Source organism: Tyto alba, unplaced genomic scaffold (genome assembly GCF_018691265.1).
Source record: "Tyto alba isolate M040663 unplaced genomic scaffold, T.alba_DEE_v4.0 Super-Scaffold_18, whole genome shotgun sequence".
Classification (NCBI taxonomy): Eukaryota; Metazoa; Chordata; class Aves; order Strigiformes; family Tytonidae; genus Tyto; species Tyto alba.
The window spans coordinates 21031398-21049050 of record NW_024881280.1 but is presented as its reverse complement, the minus strand read 5'-3'; the positions used below and the strand labels follow the sequence as shown (position 1 = coordinate 21049050).

The 17653-nt window shown below is 39.3% G+C and overlaps 1 protein-coding gene across 2 annotated transcripts; it reads right to left on the bottom strand.

Annotated features, from left to right (window-relative positions):
- Positions 1-1711: 1711 nt before the first annotated feature.
- Positions 1712-17048, bottom strand: SRP54 (signal recognition particle 54). 2 transcript variants are annotated; one of them, XM_042791209.1, is made up of 16 exons: positions 16861-17048; positions 13315-13423; positions 11824-11915; positions 11164-11248; positions 10116-10220; positions 8799-8865; positions 8655-8712; positions 7794-7944; positions 6749-6897; positions 5275-5375; positions 5078-5164; positions 4638-4711; positions 4287-4395; positions 3346-3516; positions 2820-2915; positions 1712-2175 (listed from the first exon to the last, which is right to left on the bottom strand). In XM_042791209.1, the coding sequence occupies exons 2-16, from the start codon at positions 13390-13392 to the stop codon at positions 2084-2086; spliced, it is 1515 nt and encodes a 504-aa protein (XP_042647143.1). In that variant the 5' UTR covers positions 13393-13423; positions 16861-17048; the 3' UTR covers positions 1712-2083. The 2 variants fall into 2 exon arrangements, with proteins under 2 accessions (XP_042647143.1, XP_042647144.1); XM_042791210.1 differs by lacking the exon at positions 16861-17048 and adding an exon at positions 14215-14918.
- Between the last annotated feature and the right edge of the window lie 605 nt (positions 17049-17653).

Genomic DNA, 17653 nt, shown 5'->3' with positions numbered 1-17653 from the left:
TTCTACACCTTGTGCTCTGCAGGATCCAGAGACATTAAAAAATTATTGCCCACACTCCCTAAGATTGTTCTTCTATGAAGCTATGGAGAGGATTTTAAAGGTGCTCCTATACAGTTGGCCTCTTAAGTGCCTCCAACGTGATTTTTTAAAAAAAGAAAAATCAAAACCTAACTTAATATCTTTAGGCAATTATTCCGAGCAGGCTCCTACATGGCATGTTAAGGTAAGAGCAATATACTACTATTTATTCCAGTGTATACCTTAGAAATAACTATTGACACATCTTACTATCAAAGGAAATGCCTTCCGAACTTGCACTTGCCTCTGCCAACACACAGCTACTGCCAGCTCTCTTCCTGTCTGGTAGCAGTGGTAGTAGCTTGGAAATGGTGAATTAAAGACAAACTAAATGTATGCAGTGAATTGAAAATAGAGTTAATTGTTGGTAACTTGACGGTCTGACTGAGCCTGTCCAGAAGCACAGTGCTTCACTGTTCATCCTCAATGTGCCTATTCATGTTTGATTTCCGTCAAAATCATTCAACTTAACTATCTACTCTCCCCTACTGACTGCATTCCAAACCCCGGATTTGCTACTCTGCTGCATAGTTTTGTATTGCTCAAGAACTTAAAATACTATAAAAAAAAATATTAAACAGTTTTAGTAAACACAAACCACTTAAGTAGCTGAGAACAGGTCCTGCCAGAGCTGGTGATATGCAAGGACTCATTCTTTTGTTACATTTAAAATATTAAGACCCTGCTTAATTGATCCTTTTACAGACTGATGCTATGCATAAAATGTAGTGCTGTAAGTGAATGGCATACCTAGAGTTTTCAGCATCCTCCACACATTGAATACACATACCACTAATTGCACAGAAGGTACTTTCACATTATAAGCTAAGTTACAGCATACCTTGTTTTATTAGAAGGGCATAATTACCTATATAAGCCATTCACTGTCAGCTGTGTGAGCTACCACCTTTCTCAAGAACTGGCAGAGGGACACACTTGTTTTAACTATTGCATTTCATTTTTATCTTATTTAAGCAACAGAGATGGGTATCCATTTACAACCCAAGCACTCTGCATTATATTAAAATAAATTCATAACATAACCTCTTGCCTGAAGGGTGAAAGATCTTACTATACTTGGCAAGATGTATGTTGGATTTCAAGGTTCATCTGGTCTACCTAGTTTCTGAAGTGTAGATTCCACCCTCGAGACCAACAACACAGTAAACTGAAATATTAAAAGAAGAAATGCTATAGGAAATTAAGATCAGACTGTAGATGAATTGGGGCATCATGCTCTGTCAGATACAGCTTCATGTTGTAGCTTAAATTCAGCACAATTTCATCTAGTATGTGTCAGAAATTATCTCCACAACAAAATAACTGCTTAATTGGCAGCCTAGTATGAAGATTATCTGCATACCTGTATGGTTTCAGTCGCTTAATTCTTTTGTAGGGAAAGAACGACAAAATTCTGGAGAACAAAATTTTGTACAGACCCAATCACAGCACATCTACCTTCTAAAAATGCTCCAAGGAGAACATCTGAGCAGCAACAGCACATTTCAGATACTGAATTATTCTTACAGTTTCTATGCTAAATTAGTTACAGCAGTCATTAGGAAAAAAAATCAGGAAATCATCTCATACTGATAAAAGGAGTTAATGAAAACTAAAGAAACAGGCCATTCCCTTGTTTATAACCACTTAAATTTTATTTTACAGTGTATTTGTGACATTTTATGTTACTATAACCAAAGATCAGGGTTGCTTACAAATATAATGGCTGCCATTTGATGTAAACAATTAAAAAGTGTCTCTAAATATTAAAATTTTACATCATGATTTTGTTTTATTAAATTGAATTACTCTTTGTGCCATCAGGTATTAGTGGAGAGGAACTAGTTTAAGCAAAAATAGTTTTCAGAAATTAGACATAGAAACTGAGAAGCCTGAATAAGATTTCAAAAGACCACTCCCCCATCACTGTAAAAAGGAAGAAAGCAAATTCTTTCACCGAAGTTGCAACAAAGAGTCAACCAAGTCCATTTTTATTAAGGCTGCTTTACATATTATTGAATCCCATCATGCCTTTCATATTCCCAGCAGCACCTTGTTGAAACTGTCTCATCATTGACTGCAATCCTGCCATGCCACCTGCAGAAAATAAGTGAGAATATGGATGTTAATTAACTCTGAAGCACAGCTATCTAGCTTGAGGCATCAGAGCACACACCCCATTTCAATAATACACAAATGCAAAAGCCCAAGACTGTCAAGCCAGGTTTAAATGGCTATTGAAAGTGGACAACTGAGTAATTACAGAAAAGTCTGCAAAAAACACCAGCCTCAAAATAGGTTTTAAGATGACCTGTGCATTAAGATTTAGACGAAAAACCTTGAAGGAATGACCGTTATAAATTAGTAAGGTTCCAGTATAGAAGTCTTGTCCTAAAGCTACTCTTGTCAAATTTAATTATCCGAGGCAAAGCTTAGAAGAAGGGAAGTTTAGGAATAGATTTGTTTTACCAGTCATGCTTCAAGTCATCACGTCACTATTTCAAACACCACTCCAATTGCTCATTTTGAGAGCTGAATTCAAATGAAGAGACTAGATTAAAAGCACTGGTAAGTGCAAAACATTCATAACAGACTAAACTTTCTGGTTCTTGTTACAAAACCTAGAAATACTTAATACTGATGTAATACACACATTCTTACATCACCTTCCTCACTTCTATATTTTAAATGCTCCACTGTAATTGGTAGTCCTCTCAAAGCTGTAAAAAGCCAACACGTACCCATATGATGAAGAACTCTTGGATCCATCATCTTTGCCATCTGTTGGTTCAGTTTGGCCAACTGAGATGGGTTTACATTCTTTGACATATCACCGCCTGAAAAAATTAAAGCAGCAATCATAAGAAAGAGGATTGATATATCAGACTAAAAATAAATCAAAATTTTACCTCCTACCTCTAGATTCAAATCCATTCAAGTCCATGATCAAAAGTTACATCAGCCACTTGAAAGTATTTAAGGATCGACATTCCCTGTGCCCCACATAACAGACTTGTATTGAGTATTGTAGTAATAATGAACTCTACATTTGTAAGGCAAAAATACAGTTCTCACTACTAAGTTACATATTAGTGTCATGAAAAACGGAGCAGCTCGTATCAGTTCCATAAGAGTCTTCAAACATCATGAAAATGAGTGAACTACAACTCACTTCTCCCAAGATACAATTGACATTTTTCTATTTCCTCTGTGTTCACCCATCAAGTGACCTCCTCACTGAGTTAATGTTTTACTTTTTCTTTTTACCTTTGAAAAGCCCTTTGATGCCTCCCATCTTTTTCACCATCTGTGCAAACTTAGTGTACTGGGTCAAAAGCTCCTGAACATCTCTGGTAGAAACACCTGAACCTCTTGCTACTCTTTGGATTCTTCCTGGCTGCTTACTGAAGACTTTGGCACCATCTGTACTGTCAAGTTCTGCAATTAGAGTGTGGGAAAGAAAAATCCATTCAGTTACTGACATTAAAGTCTGTTATAGCTAGTAGAAAACTGGTTCTCATTATTGTTGAGAATTTAGTTTTGAGCCAGAGAACAAAAAACTACTTTTAGAAGTAACAATGTAGAATTTTACATAAAGATATTATATTACAGGGAATAGTACTAAAAAGCTGTTATGTTCATATGTTAAACACCGTGGCAGAAAAAGTCTCTTGAATAATGCTCTCAGTATACTTGCTCTTAAGCCATATTAATAGGTTTAGCACAAGGGTAAGAGCATACTTCTGCAACAGCTATAGGTTCATCAGAAACAACACACCTCGAATCCCAGAACCCAGGCTATGTCACCAAGTGAATTTGAGGGTGGGCAGGAAGACAGATAGCAATGACAAATTAAAGGTTAATGTAACTGCTTAATTTACAATTACAGCTTTAATATCTTAAGAAGCACAGCTGCAGTACAAAAAACCACCACATTAATTTCCAGTAGAATGCTTCAAAATCCCACCTATTCTATCCAAGACAGAGATACAGGCAATTGTCAAGGTATCTCTCTAAATATTTACTTATTTGGAAAGTTTGTGACACATATGTACTCTCTGCCATTTCTGAAAGTGATAAATACTCCTCATAATTTTCATTTACTGTAGATGCATGCTGCCTCATGTCCAACTTGTTTCCAAAGAGATCTCTGTAAATAAGCTCGTTCAACAATGAGGAAAAGAAACTGCAGGTGAAGTTTATTTTACCTTGGTCATTCATACTGTCCATTATAGTCATCAGTTTCTTTAGCCTTGCCATTGATTCCTGTTCATTGCCTTTACTCATGAAGTCAGTTCCAAAACCAGGGATCATACCCTTGTTTTAAAAACAGAAAACAAAAGCTGTGTCAGAATAGGCAAAGCTAACTTTAATTAAGCAGCCAAAAATTTGGACAGCAAGTTTTAGTTCAGTAATTATGTATCACAGTAGGCAAATCATTTCATCTTTTTGAAAAACAAAGCACAGACTCTAGCACCAGTTTCAATGAAGAATTCTAAGTTTACAGCAGAAGTTTGTCAAATATAAATGAAAACAAAATTATTTTGGTGACAACTAACCAAGATCTGACTGAATGGTCCCATTTTCATGATGTTTTGGAATTGTTCATACATATCTCTTAATGTAAATTGACCTAAAATACAACAACAAAAAAAAGAAGATTGGCAGAAGTCACACTAGCATTTTGGTCTTACTGTTTTCTCTATTATTATTCTTTATATTTAGAAGGTAAATACTATGCTGCATATGTAAGGAGAAAAATAAACCTCTTCTCCACTATTAGCATGGCTAATCCATTTTAGATAGCACACACGTAAGAGTTAAACTAGTTATTCTGCACTTACAGTTATAGTCTGACAGACTTATTACTCAAAAAACCTAACTCTTATTTGTCTCTACATATAACATAAATTAACTCAGTGGTCTACATCCCTGAGAGAACCTGCCATGATTAGGTCACAGTAATACACCTGCTATTTAGGCCCTGGGAATAACTTACCATGTTTGAGCTTTTCTATGAGTGCTTCATTATCATCCAACTTTAACTCATTTACTTTATCTATCAATCCTTCAATATCACCCATACCTGGTGGGGAAAAAAAAAAAGCTCCAAAGTTGGCATTCAAAAAAAATTACTTTGACTTTCTATTATCCAATTCTAAGTGTCTTTTAAGAACAGTTGTATGCAGTACATACCAAGAAGTTTGCTGATGAAAGGCTGTGTTTTAAAGGGTTCAAAGTCATCTATGTGTTCGCCAGTTCCAATAAAAATAATAGGACTCTTTGTGGCAGCAACTCTGCAGTAAAATATATTTTATGAAATGGCCTCTTAAAAACCACCCATCTTTTGTACAACCTATTAACATAATCAGCTAGGCATCTTCAATACAACGCATACTCTGAAGTATCTTTCTTATTCCTCAAGCTATTAATGCAAAAACATCCAGCATTTAGGATGGGTAGCTGGGAGTAGTTCACAAGATGTTGCTCTAATTAGTAATTTGTAAAATATAAATTCTGCTTTGAAAAAATCCTCAGAAATAGAAGTTACATGTTTTCATCGCTGAGTTTAAGAAGCTTGAGAGGAAAGAAAAAAAAAAATCATCTCCATTTTATCCAAATATGGTGAGGCCCGATGAGACAGACGTTGATTACTTTTTCTTCAAGGTACCTCCTACAACAGACAGCAATCTCATTTTCAACACAGAAAAAAAAATCTTGACATATGAAAGATTAGAACCTTTTCACCAATCAATCACTGGCACTAGATTTTAGATGAACTCAGCTTCCAATCTACAGAAAGTATAGAACAAACACAGCAGACTTAACACATAAGCGCATGACAACTGGAACAAGCTTTTGGCATTTTTATTTGGCTCTTTAGTTTTCCACCACTATGCTATAAATAACAGCAAAATACATATGGCAGTTTAAGAACTCTAACACTTCAGATCTAAGTCAGACATCAATTTAGTAAGTTGGTGTCAGTTAACTGACTGTTTTGACAAATCATCTCAGCTCCATAGGAGCTGTATCACTGAAACACAGCTGGAGATTAGTCTTGACATGCCACCATATAAGGCTGAAGATAAAATGTAACATTTTCTAGTCAATAGTCTGTCAAGATACAGCACATGGGAAGTCCAACAAGAATCGAATTCAGGAAATTATGACTGAAGACTAATATTTTACCAAATTATTGGGCACTGGCAATCCAGAAGTTTGATTTGCATTGCAGTTTTAAGGCCATTAGACTTAACTAGCTAGTTTTTCCCCTTATGGAAAACATTTTGGGCATTAAATGAGAAGCTAAACTTTTCAGGCCAACTGTATCTATTAAATCCAAATTTGTATTTTTGGTAAAAACTCCTGATATGCAAGATGCAATAGATATCACTGCTTGACACTGTTCTCAGAAGAGAGGTTTGACATGTGACAACACACACTACTGTACTGGAAGTACATCATAGTATCTGATTGACTGACATCAAATATCAATGGGTGATCTTATCGACCAGAAGCAAGGCAAAAACATAACTGTTATCAACTTAAATCTCAGATTCTGTGCAGTGTGACAGTGACACTTTCACAGGACCGGTTTCTATGAGCCACACGTTTCATGGTTGTCCATGCATGGCCAGATGTTGGACACTTGTGTCACAATACTTACGCACTAAGAGCTCCACCTCCTTTTGCATGTCCATCAAGCTTAGTAACAATAACAGAAGCTACATCTACTTTATCTTTGAAAGCTTTAGCTTGAGCTTCACAAGCTTGGCCAATGGAAGCATCCATCACATAAACAATATTATCTGGTTGCTAGAGAAATGAGAGATACACAAAATAATCATTTCCTGCTTTCTTAAACAGCATTCATGCATTATGTTCAGTAGCAGAACTTACTGCAGTAACAGTATGTAAGGGATATGCACGTAAAACAAGAGGACAACTGTTTGCTGAACAGTATTGTTTAAGGACCATTTGAAAATTCTGATGCTGTATTACTATGTGAAGGACTTATCTACAAACACAAAATATTAAAATTCAATAGGTTTACAGTTATTACTTATATTCTGAGTGATTTGGGCCCTGAGACAATAAGCCGATTAGTATCTACAAGCAATTAATGGCTAACAACATCTTCCATTTGGTTTTATATTAAGAGCTTTAAGACATCCATTCCTCTGAAAACAAGTTAGCCATTGACAGGAGTTGTGTGGGAAGTGTCATATTGTCATGCAAGACCACAGAATCAAACAATAGCCAGATTTTTGAAACCCACACAAGAAACACCAGCTTCATTTACATACCAAAACTGTTGGAAGTTACCTAATTATCTTCTCTGTTTCAGGGCAATTATTGATTACAATCACTGAAAATTTAAACACACAGCTACACCAACCACATCAGACTGGTTCTTTTACATAGTTTTTCAATACAAAGATCCTGAAAAGTTAAAGCAGGAGCAGCGGTCTAGTTATGTGCAAGCATCCTTGAATTACAGACACAAGAATTAAAACTGACACAGAGCTATCAAGCACTGATCATCCAGCTCCTGTTTATTCATATCTGTTTCTAATTTTAATATAATTTAAGAGTTAAAGCGGTGACACATTCCATAGGAGTGAAATTAATGAAGAACATTAGGGGATAAACAAATGAATTGTAGTCAAATTACTGTAACAGAAGTTACTGTATTTCTTGAAACTACTCACAATGGCATTAGCAACTTGTAACATCTCTTCAAACAAGGAGTCTTCCTGTTTGTGACGTCCACTTGTATCAACAATGATTATTTCAAAGTTTTCATTCTTAAATTTCTCAACACCTTCTGAGGCAATAATTACAGGATCCATTTCTGTATAACTGATCAGAAAGAAAAACACACACACATATGTATATATGCATGCAATTCTTTGGTCCCAAAGAAGCTAATTCAAAATTTCATCACTTACTGTAAACTTGTTAATAGTAAATCTATTCTGATTTCAAGAGGAACTTCCTCTTATCTCAATCATGTTGGTTAAAAATATGCCTTCCTAAGCCATCTGCCCTTATCAGTCAGTGAAATTAAGTGCAAGGACTGTCTCACCTGCTGAAGACAGCACTAAGTTCTACTAGCCTGTCTCTCAAATAAGATTTAACTGAGCAACTAGACAGTACACCTCCAGTGAAGCTTAGGGGAAGTTATTTACTGGTTTATAAAAGCTATTTTAGGTCCACTGCTATCACTACTTGACAATAAAAATGAAGGGTCTGAAAATCATGTCCTTTGATCTGTAAAGATACTTCCTGAAAATCTGAATGTGTCTGGCCTATAAACAGCTATACACAGAGAACATCCTAGGGAATTATCCTCAGATGCCTGATCTCTTCTCACACTATCCCTTTCTGCTACTACTGACAGCCAATATACTGAACTAGGCAGAATTTTCATCTGATCAGAGCACGTATTCTAATAAAAATCTAAGTAATTAGACAACACTGTATGGGGGCTTGGTGTGGGATGTTCAGTAAGGAAAAATACATTGTTGGAGTTTAATCGTTCTGCAAACTGATTCTGAAAAGATGCTTACCTCCCATAAAAGGGAATTCTTGCTTTTGTGGCATTCTGCTTTAACTGGTCAAAAGCACCTGTAAGACAGGTATAGTCAAGGGACTATATAAAAAAAAAATCTAAATATTAGAGATTATAAACACATAATTAAAGACTGTATTACCTGCTCTGTATGTGTCTGCACATATTAAACACGTCTTCCAACCTTTCCTCTGATAGAAGTATGCTAACTGTGAAAAGAAATCCAAACAAGTATTTACAACAAAAACACACTAGCAAGCATGACACTGTATAACAGCTTATAAGGCATTGAAGTACATACAGAGGACACAAAGTCAAGCCAGCCTTCCTATAATTGACACCACTTAGTAACACTGTGCAAGTACCAAATGCTAGCATCCCTGTTATTTAGAAAAGTATGTTATACAAATAACTATTAAAGGCAAAATGAAAAAAGCTACTTAACTCTGCTTCTGATTTCTGTTTCCTGAGCTAGAAATAACTACAAGTGATTCCAGTTCCCATTTTATTAACCCCTGGATTCTGCTTACTGTTAATACTACAGATAGGACTAGCTTTTAGAAACTACACAAAGCAGTCAAGTACTTAATATTGAAGTACTGTAATGGTTACAACTTGTACAGCTCTATTTCTGTTTCCAGAGAAATAAAAATATTTCCATTGCAAGGACACATTTTAATGCAATGGATGGAATCCTTATTTTCTTGTAACACTCAGCTTCACTGGTACAATGTACATTCATAGAACATTTGACTGACCAAAGACAAACTTTTAAAATACAGTTTGCTTACAGAAGCCCTACGAAAGTCTTATGAGACCAGAGCAGTGATGTACTGGGTGTAGCCTACGTGTGAATCTCAGAAGCAGATGATTGAAAAAAACAACAATGGTGCATCAGTCTTTCCACAGGATAATTTTTCCTCCCAACCACCACCATAAATAGGTTAAGCATTGACTCAGAGCATTTTTTTTTTTAGACTTAAAAATACAAATCCAAATTTCCTCAATGAATTTGGGGCTGGAAGAGTTTCACAGCACCCACTCAACTGATACCACTAACACAGAGGCCAACTTCCACGGGTTGTGAGGTTGGTGTAGATAATGGAATGAGATAGGTTTGATTCATAGTACTGGTCTTAAACCCAGGAAGTGAAGAATAGGAAGAATCTTTCTTATCCATATACAGTATTGTTTCATCAAGAGTTCAGTTTAAAAAAAAATCTTGAAGGAAGTCCTACAAGCCATAACTTGGCCCAAAAGAGTATTACCTTGGACAACCATATCATCTCAGAAACCCCTCTGCAAAACAACTCTACATTGTAATGTACTCTCCTACTAATAGAAACAGTACAGATCACAAGCAAATCCTACCAAAGGAGTCCAATGACCACCACCTTCCCCAAGAAAAAAAGAAAAAAAACAAAACTAAACAAACATGCAAACATTTAGTGCAAGTTACCTTTGAACAGGTTGTTGTCTTACCACTTCCTTGCAAACCAACAAACATAATAATATTCTGTTTTCCTTTAGTAGGTGTCCATGCTTTGACTCCAGGATCTACAAGCTAAAGAACAAAGTATAATATATGTTGCAGAACTGAATTTCAGAAGTACAGGTCAGTGTCAGTCATGCTAGGTGCTTAGTTTTATATTCAGTGGAGCAAACCAATTCTAGCAAATTCTAGTCTTGTCTTAGATGCTTGCCGATTTGCAGTGAACAGCAATAGCCCGTGCAAGATATCTGTAGTATATACTGTTATGCATAATAATTCTGTAAGGGTAACAGTGTTAATGTCTTTCTAACACCAAGCACCAAAGTCAGGGTGTCCTGTTTATATGGCACAAGTGTAACAACCAACACAGAAACATGACCTCCACCCCACCACCACTGCTCAAGACGGACCTCTTCTGGTGAGAGCCCTACAGTACAGAAGACTTTTTAGGGTTGCTGCCTCACTTCTCAGAGTAGAAGTTGCATACATTCCAGAAAGCCATCATATGGGTGGGCACAGACTACAGAAGAACAAAAGACTATACCGTTAACTGGAAAGAGGACAGAATACTGATACCCAAGTGATGATTTAACCAAGCAGGCAGATTAAAGAGCAGTGTTGCCATGAACTGCTGGGTTGTTACTGAAGCACTTTTTCAAAGGCTTATAAGTAGTTTGAACAAATCTTCATTAGGGGAACAAAGGCATATTTCTGGGGCAACCAAACACAGTCCAGAAGCTAATAGTACTTTACCTTTATTTTGTCATTAAACTCCAATTGAAAAATAAGAACACCTGAACTTAAGCTGAATTTAAACTTGAAGCTTAAACTGAAATTCAGATGCCCAGGAAGTAGTTTAAATCAGAAGAATACTACTGTTTACAATAGTAAGAACCCTTACAACAGAAAACTTAACTGCAGGTACCACACAATAAAGCTTCACTGGCTACTGTGCTGCTTATATAGCCCAGGCTGTACAAGAAAAGTGACGTAATACAAAATTTGTAAGTCCTACCTTAACAAGCTCCTTAAAGACAGCATGCTGAATCATTTTTCTTTTGTTAAGGCCAGATGCCATTTCTTCAAGATCAATTGCAGACCTGAATTTAGGAAAACCACGAAACACTAATATTACTTAAAGCATCACTTTAACCTAGTAATAAATGAAGCCTTTGCAACTAGAACAGCACTCTGATTTGCCTTGAGTTTTCAGGTAGGACATATTTAAGAAGAGACATGCACTGGAGATACTACTTTTGTATGCAGGACAAAAACAGGTTTCTAAAACACTTGCATCTTTGAGACTTGCATCTACTTGAATTACACATCTGAAAATAGCCAAGGTAACTGTACTGGTCATATACACAGATCTATTTATATCCAATACAGAAGATGTAGTGTCCAGGAAGTAGCAACTTGTTTATTATACCACTCAACTGATGACAGCAACAGTTTTCTCAAAACAAGACTATAGCACCAATAACTGGCTAAACTTGGCAATAATTCTGATAGAACTAGCTAGACATTTAGTTCAAAAATGTATCTTCCTGTTAAAGGTAAACTGGGTGTGTCTATGAAAAACATATAAAGTTAGAAGTTAGTAGTTGTTCTGTAACCTCAAATTACAACTTTTACAAACATTGAAAATTAAATGCATTTTGATTACTTCACTTACTTGACATTTTCTCTGAGCTGCTTCACAAGTTTAATATTAACATCAGCTTCCAGTAATGCTTTACATACTTCTTTTAACATAGCATTTAAAACCTTTGGAGTATAAAAGAGAAATGGTTTTACAATACACAGAATTGAGTAGGCCAGTATTAGTTCAAAATAAGAATGTGAAAGTGTACTTATGACATAACCAAGGCTTTTACTAATTAAACGTATGCAGTCCTATCATTATATTGACTGCCTTGAAAGGGTAACATGGGAAAAGAAGGGTATGCACACTATAATAAAGTCACACAGCACAGTTCCTACTGCATTAAGGACAACAGCAGCCGGTATGATAGCAAGACTTCCTAAACCTCCCTGTGGGTACTCCCTAGAGACAGCTGTAGTAGAAAGCCATAAATAATCTCTTAACACAACACAGTCTCTGTAAATAAAAGCATTCTTTAAATGCAAGATGGACACACTGCTACCTGCGTTCTCAACAGATATGCCTTTGGTTTATCTGCTCTGGGGTAAGCCTTTTAGGCAAACACATGCCTCAGGAACCGAGTTTAGTAGTTCTAAGATTTTGCAAAGTGAAAAATCTTGAGCAAAAAGAGTTTTTCGAAAGTAACACCTGCACAGGTGGCCTCACTTGCACAGCTTGAGCTCCTGCAGGAAGGAAGTTTCTACTGCTGAAAAAAAAATTAATCGGGCTATATTTGATTTGGTTAAGGATTTGTCATCTCCCAGCTGAAGATCTGTAAAAACCTTTCCTCTACGCACAAGTTCCAGCCCTACAACCCTCAATAAGCCTACTTTTTAGTTACTTTAAGATACCTGTCTGCCTACCTGAAAAGAGTTTCTAGCAATTTATTTACTCAGAGGCACTTCTAAACCATCACATCAGTTATACGACCAAAAAGCAAGATGGAAAATCAACAGAAAAGACTTATAATTTCAAACTCGTAATTAAAAAAAAATACAAGTCAAACAGCTTCCAGAACCACACAGTGTGTTGGCTTGAACATAATGGCAGCAAACATAGCAATCCTCACAATTCAGACAGCAAGGTTTACATTGAAATCTATTTGTCTGTCCAGACTTCAGCTTCTAGCAGTCTAGTACACATCTGCATAGCCTAGCTGCACACATAAACCAGAGCACTCTATGTAGCCTCACGGCCTACCTTCCACCCAAACTTAGGCACGTACTGCCTCCTCCAGCATCACCTCCTCAGAACACTCAACTCCCTAAGTAGTCACCAGGCTCAAGGACCCTTTGACCATGGTACCCACTACGCCTGAGGTGATTATACAAGTCTAAATCTGGTTCTAAGTTTTGGTAGTACTATTAGCGGTTAAAACTTCTAGATAGAAATTTTACTTCAAGGAAGGAAAGAGCCTCAGGATAACATCAACCTACTTCAAGCTTCTCATCAGCCTTAGAAACTTTTTCTCAGAACTTTGCTTTCTACATGTTAGTGCCATCACATATGCATATGACATACCTCTTCATTGATAATCGTAGCATTGCTCAGTGAGCGTAATGCTGAAGTTATTTTTCTTCCAAGATCTGCTAGAACCATTTTGGCGGCTTCAAGTACAACTCAGAAGAATCTGGAAAAAAAATAAATATTAAATTTAAAATTAGTTGAAGCTATGCCTTTGCAGATTAATTATTCCAGTATCTTCTGGGTTAAGAAACCTGCTTTGCATTCCAGAAAGTGGACAAGTTTTACTTTTTTTAGAGTTATTTTTAGGAAATAGTGGCCTGAAGTTAATTTTAGGCTATCCTGATGGCCTACTTAAAAAATAGGGATACCACACTGCAATTAGGAAGCATTTCACCGTCTGGAATATTTATGCATTGAATTCACTAAGAAAGAACAGTCCAAACAGACTTCCAGAAATAATGCTAACTGCTTTTTATCTTCTAATCAGCAATATTATATGTGACAGAATAAAATCAAGTGCAATAGCCTAGAGGGTCAGCATGCTGCAAAGACAGTATGATCAGAAGCAAAACTGAACATTTTTTTATTGGTTCTATTTTATCTATCTTACATTAAAACAAACATAATTTCCCATTTCACTAACTCAAACATTTTTGCATTTTAGTAAGCAAAATTCACGTATTTAACAGCTTTACTGGAAAACCATACTATTTTTGTTCACTACAGACACAAATCGTACATATAAGCCTAAAATCATACCGCAACTTACAGTTCGGAAACCACAAAAAGTTAATTTCTGAAGGGTCTGCATAGTCTAGTCAACACGATAAACCACCTCCTATACAAGGTGGTAAGATATTCAGAAGAATACATGGCAGAAACAGCAGTCAAATTCTGAAAAAGGGCAAACAAAAATTTGTCTAAAAAGCAAAAAAGTTGTAACACTGTAATTACTGATGAAAAGGAGCACTTTGGATACTTCTTGTTTATCTTCCAATTTCACAGTTGTTTTTTCACACCAGGCTGAAACTACTCGCTTGCTGACAGCTGAATTCAGAGTCTCCCATTTGAGTTCCTCCTTTCAGAACTGAAAGCAAACTTCCCAATAACAAACAAGAGCCTCTGTAATCAAAGCAGCTGAGAGTTTGAGACTTCTCAGGACTTCCCCCACTCCCCTCTCAAACAAGTAGAGAAGAAAACAGACAAGAAAGGCTGGTCCATTTAGTAAAATGAAGAATACATTGTTAGCTACATTCTGATTTAAGAGAGAGAGCTCCAACCTAAGCAAGACAGAAAGAAGCTCATTATATATGCACTGAGATTTACTAGCTGCACAGGCCCCAGAAAGTGAGGCTTATGATTGTACTTGTTGTGTTATTGTAAGTACAAAGATCTATTCCAAAGCAGATAAAACAAGTCACCCATGCAAGCCAATCTCCAAATTCCTTTGTCTAATTGAGAGTTAATATTGCCACTAAGCTGGAAGGTCAAAAAACACAACCAAACAAAAAACAACTGCCAGTCCAACTGCTCCGATATGGAAGCCACAACACAGAACAAACCCTTCAGAAGTTTCAGAAGATGTAGGATAAATAAGTGATGCAAATATATTTACAAATGTATTTGCACATTTTAGATTTAATCTATATTGTGTGTGCAGGCAATTCCCAAGTGACATACATTACCACACCTTCTCAATATTTCATTAAAAAAAAAATAGTCTATACTTCCTAACAGAGTCTGCCTGTAAAATATTTGCAGTTCAGTATGCTAATAGATGTGGACATTCATCTTCTTTCTTTGCTGGAAGAAGACTTCTACATGAGATCTGAAGTGGGAAAACTCCCAGTTTTCCTTACATGGCACACAAATCACATTCTTGCAGAATAATTCTGAAAAAGCATTATCATCGATATAATCTACCAAAGAGTGTCAGCAAAAAAGATGCTCAAAATATTTTTCAAGCTTGTTTCCCATAAAAATCACAATAATGAAAAAAAAAAAAATACCTTTAACAACAGCATTGCATCTCAGTAAGCTTTGAGCTGCTAAAACTGCAGCCATGGAAAAAACTTAGGTCTTATATCCAAGTCTTCTAGTTAAGAAATTTGATAGAATGACCAGCATACAGCAGCCAGGTGAACATTCAGTATTTAAAATTAGTTGCCAGTTTTACGTATCTTTAAATACAAAAAGTGAATTATGTTGTACTAAACAAATGTTTCCACTGAAGAACTCCAAAGGCTTTCTCCAACAACCTCACAGTAAGAATAATGCAAATACTACGCTAAGGGGATGAGTTTAAGCATTTTAATATCAATCGCTTTCTCCAGCACATTAAGGATTTATAAGCCCTGAGAATTACTAATGGATACCAAATACAGAAATTAATATAACTTTTCACATACAGTCCATCCAAGTTGTGAGCCACACTACAAAGTCACATAAGCTGTCTTAGCGGGTAGCCAACTTGGGCTGGCAGGTAGCCAGAAGGGCATTAGCAGCAACTGCACTGCAGAATGTCTATGTGCTGTGCTCAGAGCATCCGTAGCTCTGGAGGAGCACTTTAGCTTTGATGCAGCACTCCACAAAGGCACTGAACAGGGTTAAAGCTGGCAGGGCCCCACAGTAAACAAGCCAGGCTGTACCAAACAGCCTCGTGCGGAGCAAGGCCATGAGCTGCCCACAGCTGGAGCTGCCTCCAGCAGAAACCACCTGGGCACCTCTCCACAGAGTCCCACGAGCTCCTCACTTTCTGCTGAAAAGCAGGCTTTTTGGGAATAAAGGGGCAACAGAAATAGCGGGGTTTCTTGTTAAACCACAGCAAAACAATGAAACAACTCTGAAGAGACAGACTGCCTAGCCCTGCCCCTCTGTCTAGTATAAACCTCTAACCAAAATTTGTCTAGCTAAACTAGGATTATTCCTCTTAAACACAGAGAATTCTTAAAAGATAACAGCTTTAACATATAACAGCTGTTTAAAAGACAAGCAAAGGAATACTTGCTTGCTTAAATACTTGCTTAAAGTCTATACAATACATTTATACTAAACATATACATACACGGGCTAAGACGCACTGAAAGTTTAATGATATAACCAAGAAAGGGTTAACTCAAAGGCAGAGATAGCCTGAGGTGCTGCAGTGACACTCAACCCCAACTTACTAGTTTGCACCTTCTAAAATTATCCGACAGAGAGACAAGGAACCCCCTGAGCCGCAACGGGGACTGGCTATTTTGCTTACGGCCTGACGCTCTCGTTTCCACAGAAAAAGAAAGAAAAAAAAAAAAAAAACAAACGGTACAGGTACAGCTTAGATGCGCGCCCGGCCCCACCTCTCTCCCGCTGCGCCCGGGGCCGGCCGCAGGCACCGGTCCGGGCGAGTCCTGCCCCGGGGCGGGGGACAGCCGGGGCCGGCCCAGCAGCCCCCGAGCTCCGCTCCCTCGGGAGCGGGGCGGCGCGGCCGAGGGACCTTCAGCGCCCTCGAACTCCGCGGTGCCGGGGGACAGACCAACCGGCCGGCCGGCCGTTCCGCGGGGCCCACGGAGCCCCGGTGCCCACCCCCGCCGTGCCACCAGGGCCGAGACCCCGCCTCACCCCGAGAAACCGCCGATGGGGGCGGTCCCGCTTCGCGGCGGAGACGGCGCGGGCACCCAGCGCAGCCGGGCGCGCAGCTGGGCACCCAGCGCGGCGCGGCCGCCACCCGGGAGGCACCACGGGCCGCGGAAACGTCACCACTCGCCGTCACCCCGAGGGCCCTCAGCTCGCTTCCGCTTCCGGGGGGGCGCGCGCGGGCACGCCCACCGCCCACATTAAGGTGTTCGCGGGGCAACGGCTTCGCCGGCACCGCCGGGAGTTGCACCGCGTCACCTTAAGGGCAGGGGCGGGGCGGGGCGGGGCCGCCCCACGGACGTGAGCGCTGAGCGGGCGAGGCGGGACCAGGCACGGTGCCAGCCGCCGGCAGGGCAGCCTGCGCATGCGCGGAGAGAGGGCTCTCACCGGCCAGACCGGGCATGCGCGGAAACACACACCCCCCCCCCCATCCTCACGCGGCTCCGGGCGGTGGCGCCCTCCCGCATGCGCACTGCCGCGTAAGGCGTACGCAGACAGGCGCGCGCGGCGGGAGGGCGCCCCCCCGCGGCGCTGGCCGTCGCGCGGGGCACGTGCGCTGCCGACCTGCCCCGCCTGCTGCACTGGATGCGGAACACCAGTAAGCGCGGCCCGGCCCCGGGTGCCGCCGCCCGGCAGCTGGCGGGGCCGGGCGGGTAGGCCCCGGTGGCAGGAGGAGACCCGGTGGGCGCAGCGAGCCTGAACCGTGCCCCAGCCGGCGCCGCGGCCCGGCCGCCCCGTTCCGCTGCCGTACTGGCACCGAGCGGGCCGGCGGCTGAAG

Coding starts and splice junctions, on each gene's coding strand:
- SRP54 (XM_042791209.1), bottom strand. CDS start 13,392: ATGGTTCTAGCAGATCTTGGAAGAAAAATAACTTCAGCATTACGCTCA. Junction 11,916..13,314: donor CTACGATTATCAATGAAGAG/GTATGTCATATG, acceptor TATACTCCAAAG/GTTTTAAATGCTATGTTAAA. Junction 4,712..5,077: donor CATAGAAAAGCTCAAACATG/GTAAGTTATTCC, acceptor GTTGTATTTTAG/GTCAATTTACATTAAGAGAT.